Source organism: Engystomops pustulosus, chromosome 1 (assembly GCF_040894005.1).
Source record: "Engystomops pustulosus chromosome 1, aEngPut4.maternal, whole genome shotgun sequence".
Taxonomy (NCBI): domain Eukaryota; kingdom Metazoa; phylum Chordata; class Amphibia; order Anura; family Leptodactylidae; genus Engystomops; species Engystomops pustulosus.
In genome coordinates, this window is record NC_092411.1 from 276,020,410 (window position 1) to 276,039,875 (window position 19,466).

At 38.6% G+C, this 19,466-nt stretch overlaps 1 protein-coding gene across 1 annotated transcript; it reads left to right on the forward strand.

Moving 5' to 3' along the window:
* The first annotated feature begins 12,056 nt into the window (after nucleotides 1–12,056).
* LOC140113257 (forkhead box protein I1c-like) lies at nucleotides 12,057–13,667 on the forward strand. The gene is made up of 2 exons (XM_072132636.1): nucleotides 12,057–12,648; nucleotides 13,138–13,667. The coding sequence occupies exons 1-2, from the start codon at nucleotides 12,057–12,059 to the stop codon at nucleotides 13,665–13,667; spliced, it is 1,122 nt and encodes a 373-aa protein (XP_071988737.1).
* Nucleotides 13,668–19,466: the final 5,799 nt, after the last annotated feature.

Genomic DNA, 19,466 nt, shown 5'->3' on the forward strand with positions numbered 1-19,466 from the left:
TTAGTATTAGCAAGTCTTATGCTCTGGATAATACATGGAGTAATGCCTAATTCTTTAGTGTATAGGAAGAAGGGGAAAGGACTTGTCTAAACTAGGTCTGTCCATCATCTGCTGCCCCCTAGACCAGATTTGCGCCGATTTTCCCTGAATTGCCCCAGGCTTTTGACGCACGAGATCGTATTGTGGCGATTGTGGTGCACATGATGGAAATCGGGGGCGTGACCGAATGAAAACCTGATGGATTCGTAGAAACCGCCGCATTTAAAAAAAAAAAAAGTGTCGCTGGACACGCACTTACCTTCACCCACCAATGGATCATGAACTCCGGCGGACTTCAGCGCAGCAGTGACACCTGGTGGACGTCGGAGGAACTGCCTTAGTGAATCGCCGGAAGACCAGAATCCTCCGCAGAGAACGCGCCACTGGATCGTGAATGGACCGGGTAAGTAAATCTGCCCCAATATGACAATGAAGTGTCCACTGGACTTTTGGTTCAGTCCAGATGCCTTTCACAGACTGCACAAATTCCAGTGCTTGTGAGATGAGGACCAGCGCATGCGCAGAGTGTTTGCTCATGTGTAGACATCATAATGAGTAAGGGGACACCACAATGACTGGGCAGTGAGCTTAGGACTGGCACACACCACATTACTGTCCCCAGAGAAGGACAAACCCTCTGCGCATTCACCACTTCCTGTCTATATCAATAAAATCACCAGGTTTAAACTTAGCAAAGAACCGGAAGATGTGCAGCATTATATAATAAATGTGTTGGAGGCTATTTAGCCACCCCAGTCTGCCCTCACCCTGGCAGGTTCCTCCTACTTTTTTCCAAAAGTGGCGAATGGAGTAGAAAAATGATAGTAAGAATTACGAAACTGAACACAATTGGGCTTATTTAATAAGGGTCCCGCGGCCGCGGTTTCCCAACTTTTTGGAGATTGCACCAGGGGTTGTGTCGAACACGATCGGATTGTGTTGCAATCGCGCAGGCTTTCATGCGACACAAATCGGGGGACGGGCCATCGGATGATCCAACGGATTCCGACAACGCACAGGATTTAACATTTAAAATTGTGTCGCAAGCCCAAGCACTTACATACACCAGGAAGAAGAAGGTGAACTCTGTCGGACCTGAGCGGGGAAGCGACACATGCAGGATATCGGGTGCACGATCTTCGTGGATCGCGGCACAGTGCATTATCGTTGGAGAGTCTGGATCGGGGATCGCGACTCGGACAGGTAAGTAAATGTGTCCCAATGGGTCATATTTATCAGGGCTTATACACCTGGACACTGGTGTACAAGCCCTGAAATAGGCACAAGGTCAGGAATTTCTCCATTTACTCCAATTTCGCGCCCAAAGAGTGTGGAGAGGCGGGAGAGGCAGTTGGACAGCAATGGTGTGGGAGGGCACGGAGCATTTATGCCCTTCAACTGCGCACTGTTTATACCCATTCAGGCACAGACTATGGTGCTATTCTATGTCAGGCCGGACCTAGTGTAGAACAGCCCAGATGGCGCATCGCAGTCCCCTGTCGGAATTTATGGGAAAGCTGGAGCCCTCTGTTAATCCAACGGGGGAACATCATGTGCTGGCGTACTTAGCACCAGCTTGTGACAAATCTCCCCAAATATACCTGAATTTTGGTGCAATTTGTGCCAAAGACCTGTCTAACTTTCATCATAATTTAGATACATTTTAGACAGTTTTATGACTTCTACGAAAAAGGGACGTGGCTTATCATAAAGTGGGTGTGGCCTGAATTGGGAGGTTATGTTGCAAATTAATATGCGAGAAATGGATAAATGGATCACCATAGGTCCTGGTTAGCACCACTACCACTGCACAACCCAAGTGCTAAAGTTTCCAATTCACATTAGATCTTTATTGGTCAAGCTCCGAAATTTCGACAGGTTGGGCCATCCATATAATTTGTGTGGATGCGAGGAGGGGGGGTGTAGTTGACAATATGCATAATTGTAGGTACATTACATGTAGAGATGAACAAATCATCCAATATTTCGTTAAATTCGTTAAAAGATTCCTTATGGGCCCTAATCTTTTTAGTCTCAATCAAATTGGTATATGATTGGTAATTGGTATCCTTCTAGTCCTCTAAGAACGTGATTTTCTATGGAAAGCTTCTTCCTTAATACAAATTTTTCCCTCACCGAATCTCCGGCCTGTTCCTATAATACAGATATGAGAATGTACAATCCCAAACGAGATGGCGACCTGCACCAATCAGTCCTCGTGATCTGTGATTGGTGGAACGGGCAGCGGCTCCCAGGAGATGTTATCATGAGGTGGGCAGGAGATGGATGGTTAATTCCCTGATTTCCTGATAAGAAGTTGGATCTGATTCCATCCTATAAAATCTTTAATTGGAAGTTATGAAAGATACAGAGACCATTAGATACTTAATTATCCTGTGTATCCGGACAACTATCTGACATGTGTGGGGTCATTGGAATTTAACTTGTCAGAACTGACCATAACTAAACTACCTCTAGAGGTCTCCCCATTGACAACACACGCACACTTGGCTGAAATAATACACAAATGTGTCTGGGTAGGTTGAGAGGACTGGAAGTCTAGACACCTTAAAGGGGTTTTTCAGGATTCTGGTTGAGAAAGTGGTCCTGTGTCCCTGTTTGGTCCTGTGTCCAGCCGGGCATGGGATATGGTTGGCCAATTAATGACCTCCTTGGACCTGGTGACAACAGAGGAGCTGATGTCCTGTTGTCCCATGATCGCAGTAGGTCCTTAATTTGCTAAAATGGGTCCTGTGACCCTCCAGAGCGCAAAAGCAAAAGTGCAGAAACAGTTGTCACAGATGACGGCCCACTCTGACACTTTACAATTGGGACATCTACAGACCAAAGAAAGGGTTTTAGAAAAAAAATTTTATTAATAAAATTATCTTTTTTTTGCCACCGAATGGAATCCGAATCTGTTATGATTGGTTTTAGGCTAATCCTTCAAAAAGGCAGCTGTCCTTCATCCCGTAGCTGAGGGAAGGGGGATGGGTGAGGAAAAATCCTAAAAAATCTATGCAATACGCTCCTTTTATTAAAACAAAATCTGTGTTTTAGAGGAGTAGAGCGGGTTATATACCAATTTTTGGGACATTTGAAGCAAAATCAATTTGGAAATCAATCAAATCTTCTAAAAAAGTGTTGAAGCTTCATGATTCGCTCATCTCTAGTGATAGGGAAGGGTAGAGGTAATTTAAACTGTACCTGCCCCGCCCCATAACAATGTATTATTAATAGAGATGGGCAAATTTATCTAAAATCATTTCGACCCGGTTCAAACCGAATCATAACTAATCACGATACGTCACATGCCGGGTGCGGGTACATGGAGAGGGCTCACGGGCTGAGCCCTCTCCATAGCCGGTAAGTGCTAGCACGGTTGGTGCTAGCGCATGAGCACCGCCATCTTGCCGAGGATTGTCACTCCCCGTAACGTCACTGGGGAGCGGCGATCCGTTGCAATGACAGCCTCGGGTCTCGGTTTAACCCCTTCATTACAAATGTGCGATTAGCACATTGGGGCAGATTTATCAAGCTGTCTGAAAGTCAGAATATTTCTAGTTGCCCATGGCGACCAATCACAGCTCCCCTTTAAAATATTCATGAGCACTGGTAAAATGAAAGCTGAGCTGTGATTGGTTGCCATGGGCAACTAGAAATATTCTGACTTTCAGACAGCTTGATAAATCTGCCCCATTGTAATGAATGAGGAGGGAAATTCCCATATTCAGCCATTGTATGGCAGTATATGGTAGGATCAATCAGACAAACTAGGGTTAAAGTACCCTAGGGAGTCTGAAAAATAGTAAAAATTTAAAAATTAAAAAAAAATAAAAAATAAAAAAACCTAAAAATTCAAATCACCCCCCTTTCCCTAGAACTGATATAAAAATAAACAGTAAAAATCATAAACACATTAGGTATCACCGCGTCCGAAAATTGTCGATCTATCAAAATATAATAACGGTTTTTCACTGCATTTAACCCCGTAACGGAAAAAAAGTGCCCAAAGTTGAAAATTGCACTTTTTTTGCCATTTTGAAAAATAGAAAAAATACAATAAAAAGTGATCAAAGGGTCACACAGTCTAATGATCTCTTGAATCACCGTAAACTTTGGATTCGTGTAAAGCATACTAGGAAGCACAAACAAATGTAGTATTCTGTTAGACCTATACATATACATGGAAATGAATCAAATATTCTAAAAAAAAGTGTTGAATCTCCATGATTGGCTCATCTCTAGTAATAGGTAAGGATAGAGGGGTAAATTAATCTGTACCCCCCCCCCCAATTACACTGTATTATTAATATTACTGTTTTCCTCATATGGTAAGAAGACTCCTAGTAGCCCCCTAGGCCCAAAGCCATTGTACTTCTGCAAGTTACACCCCTGATCCTGTTGGTGCTAATAGGTAGGGAGAACCCTATGTATAACCCTATATATTACATTTTTTGGCATTTCCTGTGGATATGGGTAGAATCTGAATATTCCTTTACATCCTAGATTTGAACACACCCTCCCATGTATAGCATCCTAGGAAGAGGCTACGCGAATAAATGTAGTATTCTGTTAGACCCCATTATACATTCGTGGGGTCATTCCCACCCCTCCTGCTGGGAGCTTTGTATGGGCCAGGATGGGCGAAGTTCACTTTGCAATGTACATTGGATTGGATCTTCAGTTTCTTGAGTTTCCCTTTTAGTTCTTGTTTGTTTACAAAATGTAAAGTGATCACAAAAGACAAAAGAGGAAGGAATCAGCCCAAAGACAGAGCAGAGGAGCAGGGGACATGTAAATCAGGGGGGTGGTTTGTTTTTTCTTGTTTTTCCCTTGACTTTGTAGTTAGAAATGCAGCCATCACATTTTTTGTAGGTCTCTTAAAAAGGTCTTTTTATACAATGTTTGTCTCTTTTTATGCTACTTATGTCTTTTTTCTATTTTAACGTCTCTTGTTTATGCTAGATATGTCTTAATACCACTATTGCAACTAGTGTGGAACTTTTTATGTCTATTTTTACACCATTTGTGTTTTTACTATACTAATTATGTGTCATTTTTTTTACTACTTACCATATGTCTTTATTACACTAAATATATACATCTATGTTACACTATTTATATCCATTTTTATACAATTTAGGTCTCTTTTTATACTACTTATGTCTTTTTTTTAATGTCTCTTGTTTATGCTATAGATGTCTTAATTACACTATTTCAGCCTATGTCGCACTTTTTATGTCTATTTTATATACCATTTGTGTTTTTATATTACTAATTATGTGCCCTTTTTATTTTTTATGCTACTTACCATATGTCTTAATATATACATCTATGTTACACTATATATATATTATACGATTTATGTTCTTGTTATAATAATGTTTCCTTTTTTTTACAATTTTGTCTTTATTACACAATCTATGTCTATTTTATGATTTTGTATTACTAGTTATTTCTTTTAAATACTGTTTTCTTCCTTTTTTATACCGTTGTTATCAGTTATGTTTTTGTATGCCATTTATGTCTTTTTAACACTATTGATGTTTAATTTAATACTAGTTATGTCTCTTTCTGTATATTTTATTTATTTAAAATGATCTTATATTTTTTTCAATACATACCAATGCAATCCAACAAATATTTAAAAAAATTGCTCAAATAATGGAATTATTGACACTACCAAGTACAAATCCCCCAAATGGCCCCATCACTTCTGGAAAGGTGGGAAATAAAAAAAGGAAAATGTATAATTTTCCCATTTAATGAGATATTTGTTACAAGCAAACTAATGTCTTTCATAATTCTTGAACATAGCTGTCATCCCAATACAGGCAGTCCCCGGGTTACATACAAGATAGGGTCTGGAGGTTTGTTCTTAAGTTGAGTTTGTATGTAAGTCAGAACTGTATAGTTTATCATTGTAATCCCAGCCAGAACTTTTTTGGTCTCTGTCACAACTGGATTTTAAAAATGTTGGGTTGTCATAAGAATCAGGATTATCAATAAAGCTTCATTACAGACACCTGTGATAACTGTTATAGCTGATCATTGTAGCCTAGGACTAAAGTACAGTAAATTACCAAAATCCAGAGGTCCGTTTGTAACTAGGGGTCGTATGTAAGTCAGGTGTTCTTAAGTAGGGGACTGCCTGTATTGGTGCCCCCCCCCTCCACCCTTTAACTGTTATCAGTCTAGCAATAAACAGCCCCTTTAAATATGTTTTGTTGCCATTTTGAACCCAGTAATCCCATAGTGATCCCCAATAGAGCTGAATCCAGGAAAAGTGTATATCTTCACTATTTCATCAGACACTCAATTATGTTTTATTTGGGAATTCACCAACGACAAGACATAGACGGGACAATGATGACTCGGTCTACCGTGAGAATGTTGGCCGTAAGACGGTTTGGTGTAATGTAAATGGGCCAAAGGTTCAGGACAAAAGAACTTGTTATCGATTTTTAAGAAACTGGGAGTAAAGGCAAAGAACCCTTACCCATTAATGGACAGGGGTGTAAATATCTAGAATTCATGTAGATCATAGACAGGACTGACAAGCTGACTTTATTTTTTAAGATCATTGAGGTCTTTTAACTGCTTAAAATATCCACCATTATATTTTGATAGATCACACATTTTGGGGTGCAGCAATACCTATGTTTGATGATTTTTACTGTTTATTCATATTAGTTCTAGGGAAAAATGGGTGATTAGATTTTTTAGGGTTTTTTATAACTTGTTTATTTTATTTTTTTTACTATTTTTTTTTACTATTTTTTAGACCCCCTATGGTACTAGGCCTTTTTGCATTTCCATTTTTTACTCCTCACCTTCAAAAATCTATCATTTTGAATTTTTCCATGGAAAGAGCTGTATGAAAGCTTGTTTTCTGTGTAATAAATTGCACTTCATAGTGATGGTATTTAATATTCCATGCCAAGTACATGGAAGCGGGAAAAAAACCAAATTCAGTGAAATTGATGAAAAAATGCATTTGTTTTGTTGGCTTGGATTTTACAGCTGTCATTGTGCGCGCCAAATGACACATCTACTCTATGTTTTGGGTCGGTGTGATCATGGTGATACCAAATTTATACAGGTTTTATAATGTTTTCATACATTTACAAAAATTAAAACCTCCTGTACCCCCCAAAAAATCTTTATTTTGGCATCTTCTGGCACTAATAACTTTTTTGCAAGATGAGGTGACATTTTCATTGCTACTATTTTGAGGACGGTACGGCCAATTGATCCCTTTTCATTAAATTTTTTTATATTTTGCAAAATAGCGGAAAAGTGGCATTTTCGACTTTGGGCGCTGATTATCATTACGGGGTTAAACGCTGGGAATATCCACCATTATATTTTGATAGATCACACATTTTGGGGTGCGGCGATACCTATGTTTGATGATTTTTACTGTTTATTCATATTAGTTCTAGGGAAAAGTGGGTTTGATTTTTTAGTTTTTTTTTATAACTTGTTTATTTTATTTTTTTTACTATTTTTTAGACCCCCTAGGGTACTTTAACCCTAGGTTGTCTGACTGATCCTACCATATACTGCCATACTACTGAATTGGGAAGCTCTGTGTAGCGCTGGGGAATATGCTAGCGCTATATAAATAAAGGAATTATTATTATTATTATTATTACTACCACATTATGAAAGTATATGGGGATCTTTTTGGACATCAGTCTTGATATCTAGTAGTAAGCTACTCCCAAAGACATGAAGATTGTCTTGGGTATCAGGTCAGCCACCTTGGCTTTCAAATAGTGGGAAGAGTGAATTCTAAATGTATATATATATATATATATATATATATATATATATATATATATATATATATATATATATATATATATCTTGCCTTCTTTCTGAACATCCACTTTCCACTGTAGGTTGGTGAAAGTCGCTGAAGGGCGGACCATATAGTTAGGGCTTCTTTAATGTATTGTTTATATGGCAATAAAGCTCTTAATTGGGGCTTTGTGCTCCTTTGCACTTCAATACAGTAACAATGAAAAAGTGCTGCCACTGGGAGGACTCTGTCTCCAACTGTCTCCAACTGTCTACACCAGGAGACATTCACATACAACCCAAGGGGCATGAAGGGTGGACATCAATGAGCATTTGAAAGACTAATAAAGAATTGCCCTGACTATAAACATATGGATAACTGGGTTGATGTGATCATGCTGATGGATATTTAGTTCTCCTTGTGAAGCTCTTGTCTGTTGGTGGCAAAGACCCATTAGCATTAAGGGCCCAACAAAACCTAAATGAAGGCAGCCATTCAGAGAAGTCAACTAGCCACTAGGGTGTCCAGTTAAGTTGCACTCAGCAAAATACTTGTTCCAAAGACATTTATTCCTTTACAACTCCCACTTCACATGAATACTTGGCTCACAGTACTGTGTGTGAATGTGTTTTCAATGAAGGTGGTCTTAAACTCTCACCTGCTTGAATGGGGGGGGGGGGGGGGGGCAATAAGTCAGGACTGGACAACATCTTGAGAGAAGGTTGAGAATAATTGACATATGCCAGGCCCCATATCTGCCTCCTTTGTGTCTAGGCACCTTAATCCAACATGCCTCAACCTACCCCAACATCTGTCACTGGTGGAAAGTTTATAGATCTCGATACACATAAGATAACCAGAAACCCATAAATTGGTGTGTTTAAAAACATTTTTATAGAATATTTAGCATGATCATAAGCTAATGTCAGACTTCTGTAGGGTATTTTTAATTTAAAAAGTTTTGGTTTTAGCTGGAAATCCAACATGCCTCAACTGCCTCTAACATCAGCCAACAAGGGAGAGGCTCATGAACCTCCATAAACATGATCAGGTTTTACTGATATTTATTGTCAATTGAATATTTTTGTTAAAACCTTTCATGAAAATCTCCCCCTAGAGATGATTCATAAAGTTCTTCTGACAAAGTTCTTCATAAACTTTTATCACCACCATCAGAGGTTTAGGTTTTTGTTAAGGCCCCCATTCACATAAAGTACCGTAGCTACAATGCCTCCCAATTTTCTCATAGACATGCAGACTCAGCTGAGTATTCTGGCAGCGTCACGGCATCCAAAAAAACTGAAAAATTGGACAATATATTCCACTTCCCTACTGAGGGTGAATACATACTAAAATGTATGGGTGGATCTGATGAAATTCAAGTTAGTATATTTCTTCTTCGTACCAAGCATAGATATAATGACCTTCTGCACTAAACAATGTCCACGACATGGGATTAATAATTTCAAACATGGCCGTGTTCTATCCAGACCATACAATTACAACCCGTATTTTTGTAAATATTAGCTTTTGACTGCCATCTATAATCTCCATGATTCAATCACGTTTAATTAATATATTGACTTATTATAATTGTCTCCATTTGCCACCCTGATCAACCCCTCATAAAGTCATTTTCCAGCCCACTCCCCCCAGGCGGAGGATTCATCATTGCCATCTGACAGCCCATCTCGCTGATATGAATTGCTGCAATGTCCTATGTGATGAGTGACAATAAAGGCATCAGGTCCCAACAACCTGCCTGTAGCTGTGGGCAGGAAGGGGACGTGGCAGTAGCCGTTGCTGATAAGGTGGCCATCGATCACAGTACGCCATCACTGCTCAGGTGATTGTAAGGCTGGTGACAAGACGCTCGCTATCTATGGGAACCATCATCTCTTTATTTAACCAACTAATGGGATAACATCTCATTGACACTGCTGCCTCGTTTACTCCCATCACTGTAAGGAGCCCATGTATATGAATGAGGAGAAGACTGATCAATGTGTCTCCAATGGTGACTTTTTTTAAGAGCCAGAGAGAGCCCATTTATTTCCAATGATTTGGTGGTGTAAAGTTTTTACGGTTACGATCTAGATATTTTTTATTGTTGTCACACAAGCCAGGAGTCTTTCTCCAGTCCTCAGGATATTGGGGTCTGTACTCATTATGTAGGACCCCAATACCCGAGATAAGGCTATCATTGACACTAAAAGTCTTCCTTATGTTGTGGAATATATATTAACAAAAAACATTTTTTCCTGGCCCAGTTTAATTATCAAAGGAGACTACATAAGGACATCTGTGGGCCACTGTTTTGAGCTGGATATTCAAAATAATGTTGAGTTATTGTCATTTAGGGTCAGATATAAGAAAAAAAATAACTTCAAAAAAGCTATTTTGCAGTTCATTCACTTTTTTTGAATTGTGAAAATATAAGGTGGTTACTCTCTCCTTATTTTAGGCAGAAGCTTATATAAAAGTATTTAGATGGTTCAACACATCTACTGACCAAGAAGAGATATGACCCAAAACTTAGTGGGAGAAAAATTGTAATGGATTAAATTTATATAATGAAGTATTAATGAAGTTTTCCCCCAAATAACTATAATAACTAACTATATTTTAGTCATCATAAATAAATTCAGTCCTTGGGCAGATTTCTCAGGGCTTATATATTTGAAATTTGGTTTATAGGCCCTGAAATATGAGCAATTCCTGAGGCAAGGCCAGTAATTGCACCTGATCCCCCCCTTAAGCCTAATGGGAATGAAGGGGCATGAAGGGGACTCGGCCAGCAGCGAAGCCGGCCGGTGTGTGGCGTTCCTTCCCTGTGCCTTCGCACAAGCTATTGCCTGAGGCCATTCAGGTGCAGGCTATGGCGCAATTCTACACCAGGCTGGACCTGACATAGAACTTCCCCACCAGCGCAATGTAAATCCAGATATTGGTTTCAAGCCTGAACCTATTGGGTGAGCTAAAATATAGTGTGAAACAAATCCAATAAATCAGATTTCCATGTATCGTTTGATATTTCAAGCTCAGATCGACCTTACATCTGCCTCTTTATGGAGGTATGCATAGTCTTAAAAATGAGGTACATTAAGCATTATTGGGGACCAAGTCATGAGTGTCACTTGGCATTTGAGCTGGCAGAGTAAACCATTCACGATTTGCTTCATAGAAGCTTCTTTTTCAAAGATTCGAAATGAAATCAGCCCGGAACAATTTTGCTCCAATTTTCCTGGACATTTTTCTATAACCCCCCTACAGTCCCTGAAAACAGATTTTTCATTTAAAAAAAGCCCCTATTGTTTACTTAATTTGTGTTCTGTATTTTTATATTTCCTTACACTTCCCCCTAAGCACTAAGTTGAATGTGAATGAGCTAGCCACCATTTTGAAAGATTTGACCCTAATAAATCAAAAAAGAATCCAATTCAATTTGGTGTCAGGAAAAATACCTGGTTCATGTCTATGAACCAACAAATTGATTTGCCAAACTCTATTCTCCAGTGACCTACACCAGAAATATTAGAAATGTTTTTCTATGGTTTTTCAAATATCTTTTCCATATTTTACCCTCGTTCCTTATTTTTTCATATATGGACTTCATAGTCTTCCCCTTTCCCAGTGTTTTTTAAGGGGAGATGTCCTCTCATATACTGGAGAAATGCCCACATATCCCTCCATAACTGTGTAAGCTTGATGAACAACCATGTATTTTCCATGTACCCCCAATAAATACTTGACCTTAATAGAAAGATACATCTATATAACATTGTATTTAAACCAAATGATTAATCTCTTTCAGGTAGTGGTATATAGTATAATATAGTATGTTAGAAGCTGTATATTGAGCAAATTACAATATATCAAGATCATGTAAAGACATGGGTCATGAGTAACTGCCACTTGTTGCAATGCATTAGCATAAGAAAGGGAGAAATAATGTCCTGCTGTGGCAGACAGATGAGGAGTACAATCATTGAAAAGGAACTATTGTTCTACCTGGTGCCTTTCTGAAGGTGAGACCTGTTTATACCCACCCATTGCTTGTCTACTCAGCTATCCAACTGGTTGCTCACTTATAGACACACCCATTCATAGCCTCAGGTAGGAAGGTCTCAGGTGGTATAAAGACAGGTCTTGAGGCTTGACACACATCATCAGAAGCACCTTGAGACTTGACAGTGCTGTGAAGAGCATGAACTCCATCCATCTACCAGCTCATCAGACACTTCCAACTTCAAACCCTCTTCAGCCTCAACCCAAAAGTGCCCAGGAAGCTCCAGAGATGGCAGTGTATTGTGACAACTTTGGCATGTACCACCAGCAGAACCTGCATGCACCTCAGAGAGCTTCCAACTATGGAATAGGGGACTATGCTCCACCAACAAACCCTTACTTATGGCTTGGAGGACCAGGAGTCAACAATTCATCAAGTTACCCCTATGGCAATGGCCCATCTCCATACATGCCTCCAGCATATGGATCCCAGCGCCAGTACCTGCCAAATTCTGCAGGGTTTAGTGGATCAGATCTTAGCTGGTTGCAAGTCGCATCTCAGGAAGAACTCATGAAGATGGTGAGGCCTCCATATTCTTATTCGGCACTCATTGCGATGGCCATACAAAATACTCCGGAGAAGAAGCTAACTCTGAGTCAAATTTACCAGTATGTGTCTGACAACTTCCCCTTCTACAAGAAGAGTAAAGCAGGATGGCAAAATTCTATTAGGCACAACTTATCCCTGAACGACTGCTTCAAGAAAGTTGCAAGAGACGAAAGTGATCCAGGTAAGACATTTTCCAAAATGTGTTATTAATTAATTAATTCTGATACATTTCTGTTTTTTTTATTTAAAAATTTGACTTGCCTTTAATTTAGTCTTTTTATTATTGTAAAGGTTAGGATAAAATACGTTATATTTCACACAATGTTAGAAACAGAAATAAAATTAAAAGAGCTAATGTATAATATAATTATTCTTTTAAATCAATATTTTCATTTTTTTACTTTTGATCTTTAGTCTCTATTATTTCTATTGTGTATTACTTTTGATCTTTAATCTCTATTATTTCTATTTTGTATTACTTTTGACTATTATTATTAAAAATTAGATTCTTAGATTTATATATTATAGTTTCTTATTATTTTTTTAAACATCTGATGATTTTGCATGTATTTGTGCACATTTTCCATTGTGCTAGTTATGTCTTCTGCTTTTGTAATTAGACCTGTTGGTATCTTAACTTCCACTTATCTTTTCACTCTTATCTTTTCAGGTAAAGGAAACTACTGGACCCTTGACTCCAACTGTGAAAAAATGTTTGACAACGGCAATTTCCGCAGAAAACGAAAGAGCAAATCTGATTCCAACTCAACCAAGGTGGCTAAAGTTACAGAAAATGACACGGTCTTACAAGAAAGGAAAGACAAAGAAAGTCCAATGTCTACCCCATCTCCATCAACTTTGGACACATCATCTCCACATGATATGAAGACTCCATCACCACCGGTCACCACTTATACTCCTTGCCTCAACAACTTCTTCAACAGTATTACAAACATTGAAACAAACTCAGTGGGCAAACAGATGCCCTTGGGTCTGGTCAATGAACTGTCTCAGAGAAATATCACCGGCTTCAACAGCTTCAACTCCATCCCTTCTGCCGATCCTGTTGGGGATGTACAAGACAACAGCATGTTCTATAATAGAGCCTCATATTACAATTCTTTCCCTGCAACCAACCAGAAACCACAATTCTTACAACAACTCCAGTCTCAGCACCCTCACATATATCCTAGATATTGAACCAGTTTATAGTAGAAACCCCGTAGACACTGGGTTGAGGACCTTCACATTACAATGCCATTGGTATATTACCAGTGATGTACATATCATTACTAAACACTGCCCATGTCTTTATATACATTTGGCTCCATTCCTGGTGATATAATTGCCAAACAGAATGTATATGCAGATGTTTAGTGTGCTAATGTAAATTAAGATTTTTTTTTATTTTTTGTTTTATTTATGACAAATAAAGATTTTTTTTTTGCAAGGATAAAAGTGTAAGGCTGTTATTCATTTAAGGATCTAACCTTTCTATTAGGCTTTTTGCTTTTATCGGCTGAGTTTCTAGTTCTTTTATATGGTAATTTAGTCTGCAGCCATAGTCTTGTTACCAGAAACAACAGAAACTTGACAGATATGTAAAAAGCCCAATTAGAAGGTAAAGGGATCCATCAGGATTAGTATGTAAATGGTTACTAACACATCTCCTTTAAGAATAGAAACAATTGTAAACAATGTAAATAGTTTTATGGTTGGAAACACTTTCTTAATAAAAAAAACAGCCTATACTATATTAGGATCTTAGGATTAGGATCTAAATAAATATTGGTGGCTTCTGTTTATTACCCTCATCTGTAGATTGTTGGGTGGTTATAAAAAGTATCTCTAGCTCTTCTTTTATACCAAAAACTAAGTAATTTCATTGGACACTGAGTATCAATTATTTTGCATAGTTGGAAAATTACTACGATAGCTGTTTGTTGGAGCGTTGGGGGACTACCCTATGAAATATACTTTGTACAATGTAAGTGGTTTACCCATAAACAACTTTGATTGTGGTCTACCCACAAAAGTGGTTATCCAGAGCTTGAAAACATGGCTGCCTCTTCCAAAAACAGCCCCACTCCTGATCATGGTTTGTGCCGGTATTGCAGCCCAATTGTATAGAGATGAATGGTGGTTAGATTGCCATACCACACATGACCCATAGTCAGAAGAGGAGCCATGTTTTTCAACCTCTTTAAATTAGCTGCTTTGTAGCTGGATGATAGGTTATGCCTTCCAACTGTAGTACAAAAATTTACATTCATGTTTTATTAATGAAGGAAGGGTAATAAGCTCCCCCCCCCCCAGACCCCTTAAGTTAACAACCACCATATGATGCATAAGTGTTATTGTATATGGTATATGTAAAGGGGATGTATAATTGAAGACTAGAGGATTAATTTGCACAGGGTGATAAGTTATAGTCATATGTAGGCCCGAGAGCTGTGGGGGTTTCTTCCAAAATTCATATGTTATTGTTAGGTAGACTAGAGATTTAGACTGAGGATAAGGGGTGGCCGATGTGCCTGCCAACTGCTTGTCCTCTCTTCCATTGACTTTAAACATGCACGCTGATAACCTAGTCATCAGCAAAAGTTGGGGATATTAGCATGACTGCTTAATGCAATCCAAAAAACAATTTTATACAGTGTTAACCATAGGGACCACCATAAGGACCCTATACACTAGTCTCTGCTACTTCAGTAGATTTCAGGTCCATCTATAATAATAAGAGTTGGCTTCACAACTACATAAGAATAAGAAATGACCCTCACTTGTGTCCCTAATCCTATGGTGACCCCTCCCAAATACTAAAGATTTAATTAGATTCTGGCTGCACACAACTAGGGCACACGCCTGTAATTCATCGCTCCTCTCATATGTAAACTATGACCCAGGGAGGGGACCCACAGCCTCTCAGCAGGGGCTCCAGGGCATCTACATGTCACAGCTATAGATTAGATGGATGCAGAAAAACTAAAAGTAAATTAAAAAATGTATGTTAAATAGCTAAATTATCATAATAAATTAGTATTATTTAATTATAATAACAATAATAATAAAACATATCAGTCATGATTTGAATCAGCGCATATGGACTATTATAAGAGCTGTAGGTATAGCAGTTCTAGTGAAGTAATGGCATTTCGGGGGACATTAATCGCACAGGTCGCTCAGGTTCACCTATTTTTGCGCCTAGTTTGTTCCCTTTTTTTGTCTTGTGATTTATAATTGTGTGTAATATAAATGTGTTTTGAATTGTCGTTTCATTTGCGCCTAATTTTTGCACCTAATTTGTCACAAATTATTTCCCTACAAAGTAGATCTCAATTGTGACCAATAAGGAAGCAAGATTAAGAAAAGGTGACCGAACATTCAGGGCTTCACTTTTTGCACAAAAAAGTAATAGCATGTACAATGTCCGGACTATTTGTTGTCATAAGTACAGAGACTAAGGGGGACATTGTTCACAGTTTTTTAGACAGTTTTTGACGTTTTTTTGTGCAGTTAGTAAATTTGTCCCTAATTAGCAACTTTATTGGGTGCAAGCAAAAGTCCGGTACTTAGTGGTTATCTGACATAGTGAGCGTCTGTTATACAGATTTTTGCTTGGCATCTATCACGATTTTGCGCCTAAATCGTTGCAAAAAAGTAGCAAAAATAATGTCTGATCAGATCTGATAATGTTATCATGCTCCATGTCCTGTACATTATAATAAAAAGGCAAAAACTAACTTGAGCAAGAATTGTTTTAATTTTTTTATACATATCTGTAACTTTTTAGTCTCTGCTCTTACAACACAATGTGGTCCGGACATTGTACAAGCAGTTACTTTTTTTGTGCAAAAATGAAGCCCTGAACGTTCTGTCACATTTTTCCTGGTTCCATTATTAATCACAAATGAGATTTACTTTGTAGGGTAATTTTAGACAAATTTGATGCAAAAATTAGACTCAAATGAATTGGACATGCGACAATTCCAAAGTGCATTTACCAAGGCAGAACTAGATCCATCATAGATTACAAGACAAGAAAAGGAACAAACCAGGCACAAAAATAAGCGAACCTGACACCCACTATGATTAATGTCCCCCCATAATGTCCAGACTATATGTTGTCATAAGTGCAGAGACTAAGGGGGACATTGGTCATAGTTTTTTGGACAGTTTTTGCCGTTTTTTTTGTGCAATTTTTTGGCACAGTTTGTAAATTTGTCTCTAATTTGCAAATTTTTTTGGGTGCAAGCAAAAGTCTGGCACTTAGTGGTTCTGAGTCCCTGCGCCTTATCTGACATAGTGGGGCTCATTTACGAAGGGTCCTGCGGCCGCGATTCCATGGGGTTTCCTTGAATATTTCCGATTTGTGCCATTTTGTGACGAATTGCCCCGGGTTCTTGGAGCACGCGATCGGTTTGTGGCGCATCGGCGCCGGCTTTCACACGACAGAAATTGGGGGCGTGGCTGTCGGACAGCCCTACGGATTCGCAAAAACTGCGGAATTTAAAAAGCAATTTGTGACGCAGGACACGCACTCACATGCAACTGGAAGAAGAAGGTGAACTCCGGCAGACCTCGGCGCAGCAGCGACACCTGCTTGATATATGGGGCGCACAACCTTTGTGAATCCCGGCAGACCCGAATCCTCGTCGGACAATGCGCCACGGGATCGCGACTGGACCAGGTAAGTATTTTACCGGTTACATTTTTTTTTACATATTTGTAACTTTTAGTCCCTGCAGTTACATTACAATGTGGTGCGGACATTGTACAAGCTGAGACTTTTTTGTGCAAAAATGAAGCCCTGAACGTTCTGTCACCTTTTTTAATCTTGTTCCATTATTAGTCACAAATGAGATTTACTTTGTGGGGTAATAATTTGAGACAAATTTTGCACAAATTTAGGCGCAAATGAATTGGACATGCAACAATTCAAAAAATGAATTTACTAAGGCAGAACTAGATCTATCATAGATCACAAGCCAAAAAAAGCACAAACCAGGCGCAAAAATAGGCGAACCAGAGACCCCCTATGTTTAATGTCCCCCTAAAAGTTACAGATATGTAAAACAATAAAAATTCTTGCTGAAACGAGTCTTTGCCTTTTTTATTCTAATGAACAGGAAATGGAGACTGATAATATTCTCAGATCTGTACAATAAGACAATAATCACTCCCAGAGATGATCCCATAGACAATGATGAAGTCGTTACTGGAGAAATTTTACATTTTAAAACTGAGCTGAAGGATTTTTCATGTTGCATAGAGGGAATTCTTCATTTGGGAAGTGAAGACCTTTGTTTCTGATAATAAAAATGGAGGGTTTTTTTCAAGTGTACCTGCTCAGAGCAGGTTTATTTTGGTGACTATTTAGGCGCAAAATCATGATAGATCCCGTGCAAACATCTGCAGAATAGACACTCGCTATGTCAGATAAGGGGCAGACACTCAAAACTCAAGTGCCAGACTTTGGCTTGCACCCAAAAATTTTTAGACAATTTTAATATTTAAAAATTGTGCAAAAACAGCCAAAATAATTATGATCAGTGTCCCTCTAGATGCAGCAGGTGCTTGTGTTATATAATACCGTATTCTTCGGACGTATATGAACTGTACTTACAGACAACAGCTGCCTTGAACTGTGCACAGGTCTGCCACCTGCTGGTCATTCATCCTTATAATCAGGTGCGCCTTATACATGAATCTAGACATTTTAGCAGGCATTTATTGATGGTGCGCCTTATAGTCCAAAAAATACTGTAGTTATATTATAGTAAATAATTAGTGTTCATTAATTCACTGGAAGAAAATGTTCTGCTTGCTTGACTTTCTCATCCGTGGATTTTAACAAAATCTATCGTATTATCATTGTCTAACTTTAGGGAACAACAAAAAACATGGCAGCTTCTCAATCAATTCATCATAAGCTGTATGTTGTTTCATGAATTGCGCCCCCCATCTGGTGTAGGTTGATATTACAGTACCCCCCGACTACGCGAGAATGTAAAATGTTCTTACTTTTGCCTTTCATTCTTTTTGGGTTATTCAATACTCTTGTTTTGGGGTTTTTGTGGAGAAAATTTTTGCCCCAGCTATTACAATAAAAGTTGTAGTTATAGAGCAATAGGGTCTGTTTCTCTAGTAGTTAACTCTAGGGCCTATTTAGGTTGGTGAAAATTTTTTTTTTTAAAAAAGTCAGAGAAAAAAGTATTTTTCATATTTGCAGTTGTTCCCTTTAGTTGGATATTGGGATCTTGAGATGCTATGGTGGTCGAGATCAAAATGAAAAACTGTGACTATAGAACACAACATAAGAATTGTGTTCTGGTTTGTTTTATGAATTTTGAAAGGCTGAGCACACATACAACTGAATCTAATCCATATGCTGCAGTTCCAGAGGTGGCCCATGTAAGAGGGTGGCGCTCTTTCAAGACAAAAAGCATATCAATATTCTGAAACTTTTTACAAATATTGAGGACAACTCTGGTGGACAGTCCAACCATTAGCAGTTTGTCCATCTAGTATTACATGCCATGTGCATATATTTGTAGTTAGGGTTAGGCTTCTCTTGGTGCCTTTTAATTCCCCATGTAATGTAATCCCAGCTCAGAAGGGAGATGCTTCTGTACACAGTCTAAAGAGATTTATTCTCATGCATTGACTCACAATTGAGAACATTTTCTCTCTCCACCTTCATGTCAAGGAACAAAGGCAACAGACTGGGGGTCTGATGGCAAAACAAACAGCGTGGATGGAGGAACGTGTAGGGATAGACCCCTGAGCCCATGTATTAGGAGATCAGAGCCTCCACTGTACTCCAATCATTTGAATATTACCCTATAAAATAAGTGCCCCTGGGCTCCACCCAACTAACAACAGCTTTCGAGAAAGTCATATCGGGTAAATATTTATATAAAACCATAACCATTTTATGGTCTTGGCAGTTTGGACCTGACTTGTTCACTACAAACCCTTCAAATCATATTAGGAAAT

Excerpts from the sequence above, each read along its gene's own strand:
- LOC140113257 (XM_072132636.1), top strand. The coding sequence starts at position 12,057 with ATGAACTCCATCCATCTACCAGCTCATCAGACACTTCCAACTTCAAAC. Across the intron at positions 12,649-13,137 it reads AAGAGACGAAAGTGATCCAG|GTAAAGGAAACTACTGGACC; the intron begins GTAAGACATTTT and ends TTATCTTTTCAG.